This window comes from Notothenia rossii (assembly GCF_949606895.1).
Source record: "Notothenia rossii genome assembly, chromosome: 3".
NCBI classification, from domain to species: Eukaryota; Metazoa; Chordata; class Actinopteri; order Perciformes; family Nototheniidae; genus Notothenia; species Notothenia rossii.
The window spans coordinates 1,946,368-1,968,703 of NC_136901.1; the positions used below are offsets into that span (position 1 = coordinate 1,946,368).

The following is a 22,336-nucleotide window of genomic DNA, read 5'->3' on the forward strand; positions in this document are numbered from 1 at the left end:
TTTCCTCAGCTCAGAGCCTAACCCCAAACATTGATGAACTTGCAAGATGAGAAGTATCTGGCTTGAACTAGCATCACAGAGCAGCAACCTGAGTTTAAATGGATGTTTCCTTCTGCACTTTCTCTCTCACGACAACAGGGCATGTTTGTTTTTTTCTTTGAGGGAAATAGTTTTGTTGAAGCTGTTGTTGGCCTGTGGAGAAATGTAATCATAACAAATGACTCTGGAAAAGCTGCAGATAGAGCCATAAGAAATGAATGCAACTGATTATTTAATGTTGTTTTTATAGGCAAAAATGTAAGCTTTGTTAGTTCCAGGTTTAATATGTTCAATAAGTTCATTTCAATAAGTTCTGCAGTAAACATTGAACCAGTCCAGCCCTCGACTAGTACCCATTTTTTGATTTTGGCCCACTGTGTATTTGAGTTTGACACCCCTGATATACTTCATGTTCAGAAGTGAAGGATTATTGTCTCTTTCTGAAACACTGCCCATAATCTGATGTAATTCATTGTTTTATTTCTTAAGAAATCCACCTAATATCATAAATGTAAGTTATTGTTCAACTGACCTGATCTGTGAGATATAAGGCAGACACTGCAGCAAAGTCCTCACTTCACTCTCTTCCTCTGAGCAGCCTCTCAGCTCCACTTGTTTCTTCTCTGGTTGGAGTCTCAGCACTTCCAGCAGGATGGAGCTCTTTCTCTCTGAGAGGTCTATGGTCCAGACTGCAGGAGCTGACTGGAGAACAGACTGTAATGATGGAAGGACACTCAGACCTGTTTCAGTCTCATAGTCCTTCAGGTGGGAGTACAGATCCAGCAGGAAACCACACTGATGTTCTTCATAACCCTGTTTGTGAGTAAGAGGGAATGATGGATATGTGCACACTGATGATAACAGCTGCAGTGTCTTCTCTCCTGTCTGCTGCTCTCTCTCTGCTGCTGCACAGAACAGAGTCCCAAAGAACTGGACGTCATCTGAGACTCCAATCCAGAAACTGGAAGTAGAATTGAACAGTTTGTTATCAGATGATATCAACAGCAGAGAGAGACTCTGATAGGGAGTGTTTCTGCTAAATGTCTACAAATACCTGCTAGTGAGCAGAACACAGTGAAGTCAATCAGCCTCATATTGAAGTCACTTTGCCGTTAAAAGGATCATATTTGGATTTTGGAAAGCTTTCAGTAAATGAACCTTTCCCCAATATGTGTCATCACTTAGCTCTTCTGCTGACTCACAACACAGACACTAGTCCTGTTCCTCAAATCACTTCTTATTTGCTTCCCAGGGATTCTGTTCACCTGAGGGGATTTTATTTTGTGAATGAGTTTTGTTTGTAAAATGATATTCCCAATATAATAATGTAAACAGTGGAACAACAACATCTAGAGTCCCTATCACGTAGCAGAGAACATCACATCATGAAACTCTTCACTTTGCTCCTGAGATAATACACATGTGAGTCAGAGTTTAGTAACACCTCCTCTGTCTCTGATGACTAGAAGTTAGGATCGTTCATGTGTCTGAAATCTGTATTTAAAGCTCACTATACAGTCTTTAGAGGTTTCATTAGAGTCAGTCAAGATGAAGCTAGTATCTGTTAAGAGGTAGATACATGGAGTATCACTTGTTGTTCCTTTATTCTTTTAATTGCTCTTTATTTAAATTAAAAGAGATGCAACCTCTTCTATCTGTGCAATAGGGATTTTTTGTTTTACAAGGACGTTTATTTGTGTTTGTATTAGGGATGGGAATGATGAATAGAATATTCCAAATTATTCAGGTAATATGAGAATATGAGTTATGAATATTTTTATTGAAATTAATTTTTATTTTTTGGGAGGGGTGCCTAAGTTGATTACATATTATCAAATGGAATAATCCAATGTATACGACAGTGCCATAGCTAAGTGTGTTAGGTCTAAAGGTGTGTTTTGCTCCGCTCACCGGTCCCTCACAGCGGGCAGAGCTGCAGGTGCTGATCCCTCTCTCGCGTCCGGTAATACTTCCCTCGCGTTTATGTCCAAATCCATCAGATCTAGCTAGTTCTAGCTAATGATATGGCTGCTGCCCCTCCCTACACGCAGATCACGCAGACTCAAACCTCATCTTCTTCCCAAATGCGGTGCAAATGCACTCCGCAGTTACCCCACTGCGAGTTTCCGGCGCTAATAGTTCATGAGCGTGCTCCCCCCCCACCAATGATCACGACACACGAGTGGGCAGCCTAAACAACAGTAAGCGCTGCTTGGCAACCGTGTGTGGCGGCAAAGTACAAAGACATTTTGACAGGAGAGATTTAGTTTTGCCAGTATTCAACATATTTTACCGGTCATAGTCCGGTAATTATTAACACACACCTACACAACAGACATGGCGTCAAAAAGGAGTAATGTGTGGAAATATTTAGACCAGGTTAGTGAGTGCGGTGTAGAGTGCAAACTATGCTAAATGAAACTTGTGTATCATAAGTCAACTAGCTCAATACTCAACCACTTCCAATTATTATTATTATTATTACTTATTTGAATATGTTTTTTGTTTTTTTTATGGTATATGTACATTTCATTTAACCGTTTTTTTGGGGGGGGAATATTTTAATATACATTTGCTTTCAAATTCCTATCCCTAGTTTGTATGTGTTTTTATTTCTGAATGAAGCAATGAACAATGATTATTGTCTATTTCTGAGTGCCCATAATCAGATGTCATTGATTTTGTATTTCTTAAGAAATCCACTGAGAAAAATCAACATGATAAAATAAACAGTAATTGTCCCACCAACCTGATCTGTGAGATATAAGGCAGACACTGCAGCAAAGTCCTCACTTCACTCTCTCCACCTGAGCAGCCTCTCAGCCTCACTTGTTTCTTCTCTGGTTGGAGTCTCAGCACTTCCAGCAGGATGGAGCTCTTTCTCTTTGAGAGGTTTATGGTCCAGACTGCAGGAGCTGACTGGAGAACAGACTGTAATGATGGAAGGACACTCAGACCTGTTTCAGTCTCACAGTCCTTCAGGTGGGAGTACAGATCCAGCACGAAATCACACTGAAGGTTCCTCTTAAAATAATAAGAAACTACGTCGGTTAAAGTTATTGTTTGATATGTGCACACTGATAACAACAGCTGCAGTGTCTTCTCTCCTGTCTGCTGCTCTCTCTCTGCTGCTGCACAGAACAGAGTCCCAAAGAACTGGAGTTCACCTGAAGGTTCTGATAACTGAGGCACAAAACTGAAAACACAAGGAATCAAGAGATTGTAATTTTAGGTTTCTATCAAATACAAACTTTTCTCCATCAGCTGTGGTTTGAATTAAGTTAAATTGAATCTGCAGATTACCATTTACCTGATCTGTGAGATATAAGGCAGACACTGCAGCAAAGTCCTCACTTCACTCTCTCCACCTGAGCAGCCTCTCAACTTCACTTGTTTCTTCTCTGGTTGGAGTCTCAGCACTTCCAGCAGGATGGAGCTCTTTCTCTCTGAGAGGTCTATGGTCCAGACTGCAGGAACTGACTGGAGAACAGACTGTAACGATGGAAGGAAACTCAGACCTGTTTCAGTCTCATAGTCCTTCAGGTGGGAGTACAGATCCAGCAGGAAACCACTCTGAGGGTTCCTCTTAACATAATAAGAAACTACGTCGGTTAAAGTTATTGTTTGATATGTGCACACTGATAACAACAGCTGCAGTGTCTTCTCTCCTGTCTGCTGCTCTCTCTCTGCTGCTGCACAGAACAGAGTCCCAAAGAACTGGAGTTCCCCGGAAGGTTCTGATAACTGAGGCACAAAACTGAAAACACAAGGAATCAAAACATTGTGATTTTAGGTTTCAATCAAATACAAACTTTTCTCCATGAGCTGTGGTTTGAATTAAGTTAAATTGAATGTGCAGATTACCATTTACCTGATCTGTGAGATATAAGGCAGACACTGCAGCAAAGTCCTCACTTCACTCTCTTCCTCTGAGCAGCCTCTCAGCTCCACTTGTTTCTTCTCTGGTTGGAGTCTCAGCACTTCCAGCAGGATGGAGCTCTTTCTCTCTGAGAGGTCTATGGACCAGACTGCAGGAACTGACTGGAGAACAGACTGTAACGACGGAAGGACACTCAGACCTGTTTTAGTCTCATAGTCCTTCAGGTGGGAGTACAGATCCAGCAGGAAACCACTCTGATATTCTTCATAACCCTGTTTGTCAGTAAGAGGGAATGTAGGATATGTGCACACTGATGATAACAGCTGCAGTGTCTTCTCTCCTGTCTGCTGCTCTCTCTCTGCTGCTGTACAGAACAGAGTCCCAAAGAGCTGGACTCCACCTGAGAGTCCACCTGAGACTCCACCTGAGAGTCCACCTGAGAGTCCAAACCTGAAACTGGAAGGAGAATTGAACAGTTTGTTATCAGATGATATCAACAGCAGAGAGAGACTCTGATAGGGAGTGTTTCTGCTAAATGTCTACAAATACCTGCTAGTGAGCAGAACACAGTGAAGTCAATCAGCCTCATATTGAAGTCACTTTGCCGTTAAAAGGATCATATTTGGATTTTGGAAAGCTTTCAGTAAATGAACCTTTCCCCAACATGTGTCATCACTTAGCTCTTCTGCTGACTCACAACACAGACACTAGTCCTGTTCCTCAAATCACTTCTTATTTGCTTCCCAGGGATTCTGTTCACCTGAGGGGATTTTACTTTGTGAATGAGTTTTGTTTGTAAAATGATATTCCCAATATAATAATGTAAACAGTGGAACAACAACATCTAGAGTCCCTATCACGTAGCTGAGAACATCACATCATGAAACTCTTCACTTTGCTCCTGAGATAATACACATGTGAGTCAGAGTTTAGTAACACCTCCTCTGTCTCTGATGACTAGAAGTTAGGATCGTTCATGTGTCTGAAATCTGTATTTAAAGCTCACTATACAGTCTTTAGAGGTTTCATTAGAGTCAGTCAAGATGAAGCTAGTATCTGTTAAGAGGTAGATACATGGAGTATCACTTGTTGTTCCTTTATTCTTTAAATTGCTCTTTATTTAAATTAAAAGAGATGAAACCTCTTCTATCTGTGCAATAACATTTGTTTGTGTTACAACTGATTATTGATAAGCTGCAGAGATATGTTAAAACGCTGATAGCAGTTTAATCAGCAAGTTTATTTATGTTTGTATGTGTCTTTATTTCTGAATGAGGCATGAGCATGATGGTGCTGCTGTCTCAGAGCTTAAGTTCTTTCATTATGATTCACATCATTTCATTATTCTCTAACTGGTAGAAGACTGTGGTTTAAAATAATGACTGAACTGGAAAATGTTATTCATCTACATCAGGGGTCGGCAACAGGCGGACCGCGGTCCGGATCCGGACCCAGACGCCGACCTATACGGACCCGGAGCTATAATCAATACATTAATAGGGGATTTTTCGGCGCCTCCCGCATTTTTAACGCTGATTTGGGTGTAATTCGTGGAGAACCGAAGAGTTTTCGTTTTGGAGGGGGGGGGGGGGGGGGGGGGGAGTCCGTCCGTCAGTCCGACTGACGGACAACTTCTCACTTCAAAAATGAAGAAGAAATCTAGACCGAAAAAATAAATAAACAAGCGAGTACCTGTTTTTCCTGGCCAAGGACAGGTTCCATGAACACAACACGAGCGTAACGTGTCTTCACATGTATGTCTCGTCTGAAAGGAGTAACGGAGAGCACCGGAACGCCGCTCCACCCCTTCAAATATTACAGTAGGCCTACCCATAAGGAGCTGTACACATGCCGCAGTGTTTGCGTGGCTGTGTCTTTAGTCCTAAGCACAGTGGCGATCTGTTGTTATTAGCATTTGGTTAGCTAGCTATGCTAACGAATTTAAAGAGCTTTTCTACAACCAGGTGGAAGAGAGCTCTCTCCTGAGAGGCTCAAATAACCTCAGCTCAGTGAGGTTAAGGCACACCTTGATATGATCATTATAGTTATTAATGAGACTAAATTAAAAACAGGTATAAAATACTATATGACAGTATCAAAAAAGTTGTTAAAAATAACAAGAATAGAGTTTAAGAGGGGAGTGATTTGTAAAATATCCCAAAAGAAGAATCTGTTTACAGTTCTGTTTCATATGGGTGTTGAGAGATGTACCCATAGATCTCCTAATGTTGCTCTCAAAGTGCACCAGATTGATGCTTTTAACTTCAATATTTTAAAAAAATCTTCCCGGGGGAACATGCCCCCGGACCCCCTTAGAGAAGGTTAGGTCCCCCCACCCCCACTTAAATCATGTTCACATGGATAGGATACTAAATACATTTGCACACATCTTGTGTCCATACCTTTCTGTTTTGGTGGTCATGCCACACCGTGCATGCATGCGTGAGTCATGGTACCTGGATTAAGAGGTTGCTTTTTCTTTGCACAGAATGAAAGAAAGGCGAAATTAATCGGCTGTGATTTTAGTTTTTTTAAGCAGAGGTTGAGTTCAATCATTTGTACGGCCCTCGGAGGATGTTGTAAAAATTGAAAGGAAAAAGGTTCCCCACCCCTGCTGTAAATAATAAAAAAATCTCTTGATTTATAACTTAACATCTCTGTCTCTATTGATCTGAGTATATTATAAAGAATAGTTAATTAAAGCATTATAGCACAGGCCTTTGTCAGATGGTATATTACGCAGTTTTTTTCTGCTTTGAATAGTTCTCTCTTTTTTCACCATACCTGTGTTTGCATCACTGTAACCAATGAGCACCTGCATGTGTATGAGAATGGCCCTGACACCATTTCAGCCCAGATTTACAAACTCCTGGCAGGACAAGCTCCAGCTCAATTCTCACACTGAGTTAAACAAAAAGTGAGTGAGGGACTGCAATATAAGAGGGAATGAAAGAGAAACTTTCTTTATTTGATTGGCAGTCAGTTGTTGATTACATGCAGACGTTGATAAAGCTACAGGTCACTTCAATACATAAATTCATGAAGCAAGTTAGACATTTTGATGTTCCGGACCTTTGCATGGGGAGATTTTCTCTAACTGGACCTTGTTGAATTTTAGTTGAATACCCCTGATCTACATCATGTTCAGAAGTGAAGAATTATTGTCTCTTCCTGAAACACTGCCCATAATCACATGTCATTAATTGTGTATTTCTTAAGAAATCCACATAGAAAAATCAATATCATAAAATAAACAGTAATGGTCCCACCAACCTGATCTGTGAGATATAAGGCAGACACTGCAGCAAAGTCCTCACTTCACTCTCTTCCTCTGAGCAGCCTCTCAGCTCCACTTGTTTCTTCTCTGGTTGGAGTCTCAGCACTTCCAGCAGGATGGAGCTCTTTCCCTCTGAGAGGTCTATGATCCAGACTGCAGGAGCTGACTGGAGAACAGACTGTAACGATGGAAGGACACTCAGACCTGTTTCAGTCTCATAGTCCTTCAGGTGGGAGTACAGATCCAGCAGGAAACCACACTGAGATTCTTCATCCTCAGGATCAGATTTGTAAGGAAGAGGGAATGATGGATATGTGCACACTGATGATAACAGCTGCAGTGTCTTCTCTCCTGTCTGCTGCTCTCTCTCTGCTGCTGCACAGAACAGAGTCCCAAAGAACTGGAGTTCACCTGAGAGTCCAAACCAGAAACTGAAACTAGAATTGAACAGTTTGTTATCAGAGGATATCAACAGCAGAGAGAGACTCTGATAGGGAGTGTTTCTGCTAAATGTCTACAAATACCTGCTAGTGAGCAGAACACAGTGAAGTCAATCAGCCTCATATTGAAGTCACTTTGCCGTTAAAAGGATCATATTTGGATTTTGGAAAGCTTTCAGTAAATGAACCTTTCCCCAACATGTGTCATCACTTAGCTCTTCTGCTGACTCACAACACAGACACTAGTCCTGTTCCTCAAATCACTTCTTATTTGCTTCCCAGGGATTCTGTTCACCTGAGGGGATTTTACTTTGTGAATGAGTTTTGTTTTTAAAATGATATTCCCAATATAATAATGTAAACAGTGGAACAACAACATCTAGAGTCCCTATCACGTAGCAGAGAACATCACATCATGAAACTCTTCACTTTGCTCCTGAGATAATACACATGTGAGTCAGAGTTTAGTAACACCTCCTCTGTCTCTGATGACTAGAAGTTAGGATCGTTCATGTGTCTGAAATCTGTATTTAAAGCTCACTATACAGTCTTTAGAGGTTTCATTAGAGTCAGTCAAGTTGAATCTAGTATCTACCTCTTAAGCCCGAGGGTTCCCCCAGTGGACCCCTCCCACCGTTTTTTTACGAGACTATGTCTCAGGGCTTCTTAACATTTATGAAACTATTAATGTTCCATATCCTTTTAACGGTAAGAAACTCAGCTAACTAACAATATGAACCATTTTTAGCTAAAAGAAACACAAGAGTAATACTAAGCCTTTGAATTAGCATGGAGCGAAAAAATGCTAACTAATGCTAACGGACTTTTGCACAGCACTCACGGTAGCAATGCCCTTATTACTTATCGTAACTGCACAAACAAGTTATCCGATTAAAGCTGAGACTCCACAGATTCCACACATGTAATGTCATCACTGTACGACCCCGAATTCCTGGAGCTATCAGCCAGAAAAGAGAAAGTAAACAACATCCGGTTTCAAAAATATTACAATAATTACGTCTTACCTTTTTTGATTTGTGATCAAAAGTTGTGTTCAACGGAATAAAAACGCCGCTCAAGGTTGATCCAATGTCTTTGTGTCACGTAGAATTTTTTACTGATAATCCATCATCATATTTATGGAAATATACTGGGTATAAAGTTTTGCCGTCCAGGCTTGTACTTTCAGATGTGCTTCGTTTGCTTCTGTATTAAGTCCGCAATGGTAATGTTTACGTGGATTTGGGAACTGCCCATTGATTCTATTGGATGTAATGGTTAAGAAAAAGGTGTAAATCACCCAAATCGATCAATGGGTTCCAGAGATATGGTCGTGCGTAAAGTATGAAGAATGCCAGCCGGCGTAAGCACTTTACGCAGCAGACTTTACTTATTGTTTACTACGTAAGGAAGCAGGAATTTCAGGACCCAGAGCGCACGGAGCACAGAGCGGACAGCAGATAACGGAATTGCAGTTTTATTGCTTATAGATTATCAGAACATTTCAAAGGGGACACAGCCACATTGGATATTAACCTATGGATTAACTAAATCATCGTTTTTATCGTTTTAATGGCATTGAAGACCAGTTTAGACCAGACAAAGACCAAGGTAAGCCATGTTAGCCTAGCGCATGTTAGTACTTAGCGCCACTTGTTTTGATGTATGTTTTTGTTGATAACGTTGCGAGTTTGTATCTTTCAGTGCTGAGGTGGGCACCGTTAGATTCTGTGTCTTTACGATCCTAAACGATGTGTTGGATGTGCAGCTAGGATAAGTAATAAGGGAGCTAGGAGTGATTTTCGGTGCAGTAATAGGTTAGCATTTTTCGCTCGAGGCTTATTCAGAGGTTCACTGTTAGCATTGTTTTTTTTGAAAAAAAAAATGAAAAAGATCAGTTAAATGAGTTTTTTCCGTTATATGGATATAAAATATTTATAGTTTATCAAATATGAAGGTTCCTTAGACGTTGTTTCCTGCAAATGACGCGATTTCGGCCCCGGAACCGGGTCCGCGGGGCCTAAAAGGATAACAGAGTATGTTTTTTTGTTTTGTTTTGTTTTTTTCACAACAGTTGTATTTGGATGGAATGAATACCTATAGTGATCATTCAAAGTAATAAAATGATTTTTACAGTGAAAAAGGTCAAATGGAACTGATGGTTCCCAAATTACCCAGAGGTGAGTCCGCCTGGACTTTATTTTTCTAAACCTCTCTAAAAAGGTCAAATTTCACTTGTTTCGCATCAATCTTGATATAGGGTATTTATTATATGTTATAGTTTGGATTCCTAAAGCTTTTAGTCTACTAACCCATCATTCAAGGGTGTTTTTTTTTAGGCGGACATTAGAATTTACATGTTTTTACTATGTTCCATCTGAATTTACTTTAAAATAAAAACATCTATATTGATAATGACACTTCTACATCCAACTCACAGATGTAACCTTGCTGTGAGAGAAAATATTATTAATTTATCCCTTTTAAAAGTGAAGATATAGTCTTTGTTGTGTTAGTGGCATTTTCGAGCCTGAAACCTGAAAAACAGGCTCAGGGCTTAAGAGGTTAAAGAGGGAGATACATGGAGTATCACTTGTTGTGCCTTTATTCTTTTAATTGCTCTTTATTTAAATTAAAAGAGATGCAACCTCTTCTATCTGTGCAATAACATTTGTTTGTGTTACAACTGATTATTGATAAGCTGCAGAGAGATGTTAAAAAGCTGATAGCAGTTTCATCAGCAAGTTTATTTGTGTTTGTATGTGTCTTTATTTCTGAATGAGGCATGAGCATGATGGTGCTGCTGTCTCAGAGCTTAAGGTCTCTCATTATGATTCACATCATGTCATTATTCTCTAACTGGGAGAAGACTGTGGTTTCAAATAATGACTGAACTGGGAAATGTTATTCATCTACATCAGGTTCAGAAGTGAAGGACTATTGTCTCCTCCTGAAACACTGCCCATAATCAGAGGTCATTCATTTTGTATTTCTTAAGAAATCCACTTAGAAAAATCAATATCATAAAATAAACAGTAATGGTCCCACCAACCTGATCTGTGAGATATAAGGCAGACACTGCAGCAAAGTCCTCACTTCACTCTCTCCACCTGAGCAGCCTCTCAGCTTCACTTGTTTCTTCTCTGGTTGGAGTCTCAGCACTTCCAGTAGGATGGAGGTCTTTCTCTCTGAGAGGTCTATGAACCAGACTGCAGGAACTGACTGGAGAACAGACTGTAATGATGGAAGGACACTCAGACCTGTTTTAGTCTCATAGTCCTTCAGGTGGGAGTACAGATCCAGCAGGAAATCACTCTGAGATTCTTCATAATAACCCTGTATGTGAGTAAGAGGGAATGTAGGATATGTGCACACTGATGATAACAGCTGCAGTGTCTTCTCTCCTGTCTGCTGCTCTCTCTCTGCTGCTGCACAGAACAGAGTCCCAAAGAACTGGACTTCATCTGAGTCTCCAAACCAGGAACTAGAACAAGAATTAAGATAAAATGTACTTTATTGATCAAAATGTGGGATTTGTATTTATTTGTATTGATGTAAAGGTTGAACCTGTTGTTATCAGATGATGTCAACAGTACACAAAGAGCCATGCTTTACTGATAAGGAGTGTATTGGCCAGAAGCTTACAAGTACCGTTAATGGGAATCATTTAGTCAAATTAATGAATCGAACATTAAAGTAAACATGCTGTTAGCAGGGCTGTAAGTGAGTCTGTGAAGAACTTTAGGAAATGAGATACTTGACAAAATGTTTAATGAACCAAGAGTCCGATTTCAAAGGTGTTTCCTCAGCTCTGTATTAAAGGATGTATTTTATACTGGAAAACCACTCCTAAACCAACAAGGGGAACTTTACCAAAACATTTTTCATCACTTAGCTGAAAAGATATAAATACTGGGTCACACATTTTAACATCTATCATTATTTAAAACTCCATGAAAATGAAACAGTGCTTATTTTACATAATCATCTCTTCATAGTGAGAACCTTTTCACTTCCTGATTACAGAGTTCTTTTTAATAGCTAATAAGCCACTTGGGTAAAATCCCCTCATTCAGTCGTCTCAACCACTCATTGTTCAAACATCCTGCTCAGTTACACTTCATTCATTGACTGAACGCAATATTTTGGCCGGATAATGAATCTATCAATCAGCTCCTAAGTCTATAACAGTTCATCCTGAATCTACTTTATTCTGATAGCTCCAGTATGAGGAGGTATTAGCAGGACTGTCTTGTTGTATCCGAGCAACATGATTCTTTTTATGATTCACATTATTTCAAACAGGAAGAAGAGTGTGATAAGTGAGACTGATTTGATTCAGCTTTATCTAAATCATGTTTATTTGTGAATGACAATAATGTCTTTTTTGAAAAACTGTAGATTATCAGATTATTTATATTTCAGAATCTGAATAAATATACACAATATTAATACATGTACATGATCTGTCTGACTGACCTGATCTTTGAGACATAAGGCAGACACTGCAGCAAAGTCCTCACTTCACTCTCTCCACATGAGCAGCCTCTCAGCTCCACTTGTTTCTTCTCTGGTTGGAGTCTCAGCACTTCCAGCAGGATGGAGGTCTTTCTCTCTGAGAGGTCTATGGTCCAGACTGCAGGAGCTGACTGGAGAACAAACTGTAACGATGGAAGGACACTCAGACCTGTTTTAGTCTCATAGTCCTTCAGGTGGGAGGCCAGATCCAGCACGAAACCACTCTGAGGGTTCCTCTTAACATAATAAGAAACTATGTTGGTTAAAGTTATTGTTTGATATGTGCACACTGATAACAACAGCTGCAGTGTCTTCTCTCCTGTCTGCTGCTCTCTCTCTGCTGCTGCACAGAACAGAGTCCCAAAGAACTGGAGTTCACCTGAAGGTTCTGATAACTGAGGCACAAAACTGAAAACACAAGGAATCAAGAGATTGTGATTTTAGGTTTCTATCTAATACAAACTTTTTTCCATGAACTGTGGTTTGAATTATGTTAAATTGAATCTGCAGATTACCATTTACCTGATCTGTGAGATATAAGGCAGACACTGCAGCAAAGTCCTCACTTCACTCTCTTCCTCTGAGCAGCCTCTCAGCTCCACTTGTTTCTTCTCTGGTTGGAGTCTCAGCACTTCCAGCAGGATGGAGCTCTTTCTCTCTGAGAGGTCTATGGTCCAGACTTCAGGAGCTGACTGGAAAAATGGCTTCAGTTTTTGAACAACAGCTGAATTCTCTTGAGTGTTGACGTGTTGATACAAATCCAGAAGGATGTTCTGTATATCAGAGTTAAAAGAAAACAGAGAGATGAGGTTGTTCACTTCATTGTGAACGCTTTCTCCTTGAATGAGAGTAGCTGCTTTCAGGCATAAATCCAGAAACAGCTGCTTTTCTTGTCTCTTCAGTTTCTCATAGCGTTGCTCCTGGCCCTGTAATCCTGGACCTCTGTGGGTCCTCCTGAAGCTGCATGATAACAAACACATGTGTCATTGCATGTACTTTAGAACTGTATAAACTTTAAATGTAAAACAAAGTTACAGCTGTTAACACAGTGCTATTGTTAAATATCAAATGCAATTGCAACATTTAATTCTCCACAGCTTTTGAAGGATTTCTGAGAGTACAATTCTGGATCTTGATAAGAGATCAAAGTTCAGATTCAACTGACGTGACCAGGCAAATGAATAAGGCATGCTTGAGCTCACAGCTGCTATGCCGATTTGAAAATATCTGCAGCAAAAGGCAAGCCCACACCAGTCGCTGAAAAGATGTTGTGGTTAAATGTGAATTTTTTGTAAAGAAAATGTTCAGGTTCCCTTTCTGTCTCTCAGGGAGCTGGTTTAGTGAGCTGATCAATGCAGACCAGCATCTCTTCCTCTCTTGATACACACACTGCTGCTCGCTAAACGCCCGTCATGTTTATCGTTATGAAACCTATTAAAATGTTTGGATCCTATGTTGTTTGACCACCATTTCCTCTATGAAGTAAACCAGCCTCACTGTCTGTGTCCTCACATCCCGGGACAGTAAGACAGACAGGCAGAGGAATTCACTGTATTGTTTGTAAAGCAGGGTATAGCACATTACTTTTTTTAATGAAATGAAGATTGATTTACTTTTACAAACAGTGAAGCAGTTGGGCAGCTGACACGTATGTACTGCAGGTGTGAACATGTACTGTGTATGGTTGGACTCTGTGTCACACAGGCAGGTTGCAGTGTAACATCGGAGGACACAGACATTCTCAAATTGCACCACTTAGAACAAACTTGTGAATGCAAAAACAATGCAGAGAGGATTATTCAATCATTGCATTCAATAAAAGCACCCAAAGTAAACTGTATGAAGTCGAGATGGGAATGATTCATCGAATATACGAAATGATTCAGGTATTCGAATATGAGTTATGAATATTTGTATTGTAATTTTTCTTCTCTTTTTATGGGAGGGGTGCCGAAGTTGATTACATATTATCAAATGGATTAATTAAATGTATACGACAGTGCCATTTAAAATATCTTAAGAAAAATATCAAGAAAAAAAAAACATGTGTAACGTTACCAGGGGTTAAATTGTGCCGGGGCTCAGCCCCTTTTACTAAAGGTTCATAAATACATAAAAACAGAAGCTACATACCTGAGGGAGCTGACGTATGGCAGAGCCTCTGGCAGAGTCTCACACAGACTGTGGCCGTCAGGGTTCTCCCTCTCCCAGTGGAGGCAGATTTTAACCTTCAAACGTATCTTCTGCAGGACTGACACTGCTCTTTCAAACAGCTTTCTGTCCCCCTCCACTGGAAGGTGCAACCGATTTCCATCAAGGCCAAGTAAGGTGATGTAGTCCATCTCCCCTTCGCTGAGAAGGAAGATCTCCCACAGCTGCCGTGGCAGAGAATCACACCTGCAATATGAAGAATAATCAGCTCACACTTTCTCATTACTTCTGTATATATTAATATATATATATATTAAAGGTTACAACTTTGAACAATTACATTCTACCTAATTAGATGTGTTGTAATCTTAGCAGTAATAATAACTGCTCATCCATACCATTGGACGTTTTGAAGGCATCCTAATAGTGGTCTCATTCCGTGGTGTGATATCGTGACGTCCTCAAGGTTCAGCCATATTTCCCTCTCCTTGGACTGAGTGATCATGTAGGCCACAGCACAGCAGGTGTAAGGATCGAGACTCTCTTCACTGAGGTCAAGACGATATTCCAGTTTTTCCAGAAGGTCGATGCATGCTTCAGGACACTGGGACTCATACAAGCACTGGCATAGGAACAGTATGCGCCCACTGTCCTCAGTATCAGCCTCATCGTTTCCACACAGACTAGGAAGGAATGTGGATATCACTTCCTTGCAGAACCCGTTGGATGTATTCTTGAGCTCCTCAGGAGGAATCAGGCACTCCATCAAACTACGGCTCTTCTCAGACAACAATCTACACATGTAAGGGATCAGATGTTTCATGTGCTTCTTCTCCTCAGTGAGGCATTGCTGAAAAACATTACTCATTAAATCTGGATTCTTCAAGAGCCACAGTGCTGCAAAAAACTCCTGCATTGTGTAATGGAGAAATGCACAAGTGGTTATTCTCTCAGTAGGGTCGTCTTTGATAACAAGTTGTTTGAGCAAGGAGAGGACACAGCTGTCTTCAAAGGGAGTTAGTGTCAAGTTCACCGTTTTCCCTTCAGTTGCACGAAAAGCAACTTCAGCCAAAGACAGTATCTCCTTACTCTTGCTTTTGATGAAGGCATCTAGATGAATGTATTTTGTGTTGCTGTTTCTTTTGAGGCAAAAACGGAAAATGTTGATGTAGATATCCGTTATACAGCAAGGCTTTTGAAAGTTCTCTGATATCTCAAAGGAAAAGCATGCAGCCACCATCAGTGCATACATGGGTACATGGCAAAGTGTTAACAACTCCAAGCTGCTCAAAACCCTCTCCTTTCTTTCACGTAGCATAGCAGATATGTATGTTTTTATGGTCTGCTCACTAAAGCCTTTCACTTCCACTCTCTGAAAGTCCTCAGAAGGAAGGTCTTCTTCATCCGCTGGTCTGCAAGTCATAATGACCTTTGAGTCTTGGAGCAAATCTTTATTTACAAGTCTCTGCACTACTGGTGAAGACAGATCTGTGATTCCATCAAAAATGAGTGTAACATTGTCAGAGTTATTCTTTATGTCCAGTAAGACCTCGTCTTTGCCTTCATCTGGCTCACTGAACTCATTGAAGAGAAGCTCCTCCAGGCTCTTGATGTTGGATATTTTTCTCATGTCAAAGTAAAACATGTAATTTAGCTCCTTGTCATCTTTTTCTGTCCAGAGCTTTAACATTTCAAGAGTGAGTGCTGTCTTTCCAATCCCAGACTTACCAACCAAGAGTATGTTTTTATCTTTTTTAAGCAGGTCACTGGGAGAAATGTCTGCTTTGTCCTTAGGGATGTAGGTCCTTAGCTTTTTAGGACGGCTCATCTTGCTTTTCTTGCTCTTAAATTTCTTTATTTTAGAGGGAGAAACACTTCCTTGTGTGTCCAACACAAGTGGCATGTACGACAGATCAGGCTTCTTGTTTTCTTCAAACAGATCTTTGTTTGCCTTCCAAAACTCTTTTGATATTTTTTGTGCTTTTGACTTCAACTTTGCCTGGTAACGGTGGCACGGTGTTGGACCTAAAATAAAAACAACAGTGAGTAAGTAAATACATATTGTAAATTGCATGCTGTACCCTCATACTAAACAGTGGATGCATATTTCCAGATGACACAGCCCATCAAACATCAGCAATGAAGACGTGACACACTTTCTATATTAGTTATATAACTATATTACATACCTTGTTGGTAGATGTTTCCCATTTGTGTGTCTTCCTTGAAAGGGAAGCAGCTGATCCAGTGGTGCAGGTCAAATGTCTTGCTCTCAGCGGAAGCTACAGTCTGTTTCTCAGGGAGACAGGATGTCCTCCCATCGGTCCTCTTCCTCGTCATGTAAATAATTTCGAGGAATATATAGCTGGCTTTCTCCCCCTTTATGGTTACCGAGTCTAGAAGTTTTCTGTTTTTATCGTAGTCATTCCCTTCTGCTTGTATTAGGCAGACCTCTTCGTCACGTAACACTCCTTGCTGATTCAAGTTCTCTAGAATCACTGACTGATTCTTTAATTTGTTCACAAGATGGGTTCTGGCCCTCCTGACGTACTCTACAGCTGACTGTGTTGTAGAAGCCATGTTGCATTACTTTGGTGTCTTCTGCTTCAACTTCAATGATCTAGAGAACAAAAGAATGGTTGAATGAAATGTAATATGAACTCTTATGTTTAACATCCAAAACATTACAGAAATCTGGAGATCTAAAAGGAATTAAATAAATTCAGGGCAGATAAGAAGAGCAGGGGGGGAGGATTTGGCGTCAAGTATACAGTTTTTCTTTAAATAGTCTGGACCTTCTCTTAACTCTATGTGCAATAGGGCTGCACGCTATTGGATAAAAACTGACATTGCGATATTTTGTTCCCCTGCGATATATATTGCGATATGAAAAAATACAGGAATTGAAGAAAAGACAGTTGTTTTTTTCCGCAAACCATCCTTTCTTGAACTTTAAAAACTTTAATTTTTTAAACAATATTTAACCGGATGAAGGATTTTAGTCACAGACTTCTGGATCTTAAGTTATCAGAGCAACAAGCTGAGCTAGCTCGGTTATCCTGCTGTGATCTGATCAAGAATGATTGTGATTGGAGGTTTGCTGTGCATGCAGAGCCGGTCGTGTTCAAGTACCCCTGACATGAGAGCCGTGCGAGTTTTCCTTTTGTAGCAAGCAGCAAAATAATTGTAACATGACGTGTTTGAGTTAATTTGCCTACTTAATATCGCACGTCCTAAAAAAAAAACGCACGTCCTGCGATGTGAATATCGCGCATAACGCGATTATCGTCACAACACGCTATATCGTGCAGCCCTAATGTGCAATGGTTACAACTGTTTCATCCCATCTCTGTCGCACGTATGAAAATTAAGTAACTCACACAAAACATTGAATTCATGCCAACAAGTTGTTAATGTGTCAGTAAACGTGCTAATGCAAACAAAATGGATAGCTGTTTTGTCCTAGTTTGAGCAGTAAGCCTACTAGTCAAAACTGTAACATGCTTTTTCACGCCAATTCAACACTTGAAATGTTCTAACACACAAGTCTCTGAACATATAATCATCCATACATTCACCAACAATACAACATGCGAGCTGTAGGCTATATCAGAGACACTTACACTGAGGCCTTTAGGTCCACACTGATGAAAGACTTCTTCAGATGTTGAGAGCTTTTTATACGTGATTTTTCCTGATTTGAGAAAAAGACTAAAAAGTACTTATTGTGCATGTTTTTCAGATAACAACAAAACCCTACAATGTAATTTGAAGTGAATATTCTTTCAGAAATATACAGTAACAAACCATAAGCTCTGTCCTGGGGAGACCTCTGGACACTGTGGAGGTGGTGGGAGACAGGAGAATGGCAGCCAAGCTGTCCTCCCTGCTGGACAATGTGTCCCCCCCCCCTCCAGGACACCCTGTCCTCACCGTGCAGCTCCTTCAGCGACAGGCTGATATCCCGCAATGTCTCACTGAGAGAGAGAGAGACACCACAGGTCCTTCTTTCCTGCAGCGGCCACCACGGCCCCTGGTAGACCCCACACACACATATAACAAAGAATATTAAAGTCCTGTTGTGCAATACTACTTATGTGCAATATATATTTACCGTAAATAGCTGTGAAATGTATACTACCACCTTTTATACTTTCACCTGGCTGCTATATCGCTAAACTGTTATTGTTTCTGGATGTAGATCTTGTAAATTGTGTATTTCTAGTTTTATATCTTTAATATATATCATTTTTTTATGCGTGCTTCTTAAGTGATATTAAGCTATCTTTGTCTCTTTGCTGTAACAATGGTACCTTTCTCCTCTGCAGTGGCGGTTCTACGGGGTGGCATGGGGTGGCAGCTGCCACCTCAGAAAAAGGCCTTGTCACCCCAGCTGCCACCCCATTTTGCAGCTTTGTTTTGAAAGAAAAGTTGTGGCTCATCGGACATTTATGAGAGAAAATCTCTAATGTCCGAGTGCAAGTGAATGCAGCACAAGACGCGAGCCTTGTAACCCCTCCCCCCCTGGCGCGAGCTTGGAAATATGATTGGCGGCGATTTCATTTGAACGGGAGGACAGCGCAAAACGCGAAGCATTTCGGATACAAGTAGACAGAAGGAATTAGGTATTTGCGGTCAGGGTATGGCTGGGGTAGGTTACAGCCATACCAATAAATGGCTTAGCCCCACCATGAAAAATGATGTTAAAGTAAGCAAAATAAAGTCTGCCAACTCGCGCGGAGTAAATCACAAAGACAGCAGTTAGTAAGATTGATTTCATTAGCCACTTGTCTGGAAATACCGAAGACTAGAAACGGTTTTGAACACTTTTGTCACGTAGTGATCGTCTTCTCAATAGAACATCTTTGATAATGTCTTCTGGCCAATCAGAATCAAGATAACGGCGTGGTGTTGTTTCTGGAAGTCCCGACGGAGAATACTTTTGCTGTAGTGCATCTCTATATACATCGATACAACTATAAGACCCCACGGTTTGATGATTGATAGGTGTGTGGGCTGTCTTTCATTTTGACTCACAGAACAATGGGGGCTATCCACCCTTATCCACAAAGTAAAGTCATTCACACAGCCTCTCCCTCTTCTCTCTGTGAGGAGCAGCAGGTTCAGCTTTCAGAGCAAAGTAACAAAAAACTAAAATGGCATTCATTTTTTTAAATACGTCGTGTAGTAATATATATTTATTTATTTTTCTTCTCAAGAGAGTACCAGAATGTGTATTTGATGTTAGTATTTCAAAAAATCTCCTGGGGGAGAATCCCTGCAGGGGTTGGGTTTTCAACTCTTTCACCTGTGGGGAAATTGCAGGATTGGCTCTAGGTCGCCCTTTTTATTTACTACAAGACAAATGTGCCTTTTTATTTCATACAGTTCAATTTGGATTGAGACAGGGAAATAATCTAAACCTCACATGTGGCGTTTCACTGTCAAGGGGAGCGTGTATGTAGTTACATTGCAAATACTGACTTGAGCCCCACCACTGTATGGGTTAGCCCTACCAGAGATTACCCAACACAAATACTCTGGCGCCCACAACTGTTTGCGGTCTACTGTGACAGAGAAGAGCCTGTCAAGTTTGGCTGTACTCAGCATTGAATCAAAACGCACCATAGCTTTAAATCTTAATAACTTGGTGTGTCGTTTTGCTGATCAAGATGGTATGGGCCATTTTCACAAGTTTGGTGCTGGATTAATGCTCTGCTCTGATACCTGAGATATATATCTATGTTTCTGATACACTTTGAGCATAGTTGGGAAATAAGTTAACTAAAACACACTGACATCTTAAAACAGGGTGAAGAGCTAATAACTAAAGTAATACAAGTTGAAAACCTAATTATGGGCTTAAATATGTCTCATAATAATTTGTGTGAACATAAAAATAATTTGTGTGTAAATATGTGATTTGTAAATGTAAAACACCATCCACGAATGCATTTAAAAGATTTGCTAAATACTACTGCTAAAAAAAATAGCTAAAACACTGTGTGTCCTGTTCTTCTTTATTAAACTTACCCGTGTGGTACAGAGAGAGCTTCAGTGATTTCTCTCTGAGGTAAGATGTCGACGTTTTTCATAAATCCAACCGTACAGCCTCGAGCTCAAATGTCTGAATCCTTCCTGGTTTGCATTACTTTCACTTTTGATGCATAACCGCACATCCTGTATGCACATGAACTCTGAATGCTCGTAGCCTCCTCTGATGTCCACAAGATGTCCCTATTGGACCAGAAAACAATCAAGTTGTTGAGCTGATACTTTAAGAAGAAGTACTCAGATATTGTACTTGAGTAAAAGTAGAAGTACTCAGATCTTGTACTTGAGTAAAAGTAGAAGTACACAGATATTGTAATTGAGTAAAAGTAGAAGTACTCCGATCTTGTAATTGAGTAAAAGTAGAAGTACTCAGATCTTGTACTTGAGTAGAAGTACTCAGATCTGGTACTTGAGTAAAAGTAGAAGTACACAGATCTTGTAATTGAGTAAAAGTAGAAGTAGTCAGATCTTGTACTTGAGAAAAAGTAGAAGTACACAGATCTTGTACTTGAGTAGAAGTACTCAGATCTGGTACTTGAGTAAAAGTAGAAGTACTTATATAGCCTACTAATAGAGTATTATATTTCACATCATTCATCCAGATCTGTAAAGTCACTAAATGTATTAAATACAGTGGAGTAAAAGTAGACCGTAGCATAGCATGGAAATAATCAAGCAAAGTACCTCAAAATGTACTTTTGTAGAGTACTTTTGTAAATGTACTTACTTCCCAGCTCTGCATGGTGAGCGGCGTTTCTGCTGTGTGAGTGAGTACAAAGTGAGTGAGTACAAAGTGAGTGTAGTCAGTGTGTAGTCAGTGTGTAGTGAGTGTGTACTAGTGAGTGTGTACAAAGTGAGTGTGTAGTCAGTGTGTAGTGAGTGTGTAGTCAGTGTGTAGTGAGTGTGTAGTGAGTGTGTAGTGAGTGAGTGTGTAGTGAGTGAGTGTGTACTAGTGAGTGTGTACAAAGTGAGTGTGTAGTCAGTTTGTAGTGAGTGTGGAGTGAGTGAGTGTGTAGTGAGTGTGTAGTGAGTGAGTGTATAGTGAGTGTACTCAGTGTGTAGTCAGTGTGTAGTCAGTGTGTACTAGTGAGTGTGTACAAAGTGAGTGTGTAGTCAGTGTTTAGTGAGTGTGTAGTGAGTGAGTGTGTAGTGAGTGTGTAGTGAGTGAGTGTGTAGTGAGTGTGTAGTGAGTGAGTGTGTAGTGAGTGAGTGTGTACAAAGTGTGTGTAGTCAGTGTGTAGTCAGTGTGTACTAGTGAGTGTGTACAAAGTGAGTGTGTAGTCAGTGTGTAGTCAGTCAGTGTGTAGTCAGTGTGTAGTCAATCAGTGTGTAGTCAGTGTGTAGTGAGTGTGTAGTGAGTGAGTGTGTAGTGAGTGTGTAGTCAGTCAGTGTGTAGTCAGTCAGTGTGTAGTCAGTGTGTAGTCAGTCAGTGTGTAGTGAGTCAGTGTGTAGTCAGTGTGTAGTCAGTCAGTGTGTAGTCAGTCAGTGTGTAGTCAGTCAGTGTGTAGTCAGTGTGTAGTCAGTCAGTGTGTAGTCAGTGTGTAGTCAGTGTGTAGTCAGTCAGTGTGTAGTCAGTGTGTAGTCAGTCAGTGTGTAGTCAGTGTGTAGTCAGTCAGTGTGTAGTCAGTGTGTAGTCAGTGTGTAGTCAGTCAGTGTGTAGTGAGTCAGTGTGTAGTCAGTGTGTAGTCAGTCAGTGTGTAGTCAGTCAGTGTGTAGTCAGTGTGTAGTCAGTCAGTGTGTAGTCAGTCAGTGTGTAGTGAGTCAGTGTGTAGTCAGTCAGTGTGTAGTCAGTCAGTGTGTAGTCAGTGTGTAGTCAGTCAGTGTGTAGTCAGTGTGTAGTCAGTGTGTAGTCAGTCAGTGTGTAGTCAGTGTGTAGTCAGTCAGTGTGTAGTCAGTGTGTAGTCAGTCAGTGTGTAGTCAGTGTGTAGTCAGTGTGTAGTCAGTCAGTGTGTAGTGAGTCAGTGTGTAGTCAGTGTG

General features: G+C 40.5%; 1 protein-coding gene across 1 annotated transcript; it reads right to left on the reverse strand.

Annotated features, from left to right (window-relative positions):
- Window positions 1-2,833: 2,833 nt before the first annotated feature.
- LOC307034591 (uncharacterized protein) lies at window positions 2,834-21,157 on the reverse strand (the record flags this gene model as incomplete). The annotated part of the gene is made up of 16 exons (XM_079673422.1): window positions 21,087-21,157; window positions 20,339-20,542; window positions 18,113-18,338; window positions 17,929-17,999; window positions 16,495-16,925; window positions 14,704-16,330; window positions 14,288-14,551; window positions 12,677-13,114; window positions 12,116-12,562; window positions 10,897-11,120; window positions 7,242-7,607; window positions 4,290-4,375; window positions 3,911-4,191; window positions 3,350-3,796; window positions 3,012-3,235; window positions 2,834-2,970 (listed from the first exon to the last, which is right to left on the reverse strand). The coding sequence occupies exons 5-16, from the start codon at window positions 16,883-16,885 to the stop codon at window positions 2,834-2,836; spliced, it is 4,932 nt and encodes a 1,643-aa protein (XP_079529548.1). The 5' UTR covers window positions 16,886-16,925; window positions 17,929-17,999; window positions 18,113-18,338; window positions 20,339-20,542; window positions 21,087-21,157.
- Window positions 21,158-22,336: the final 1,179 nt, after the last annotated feature.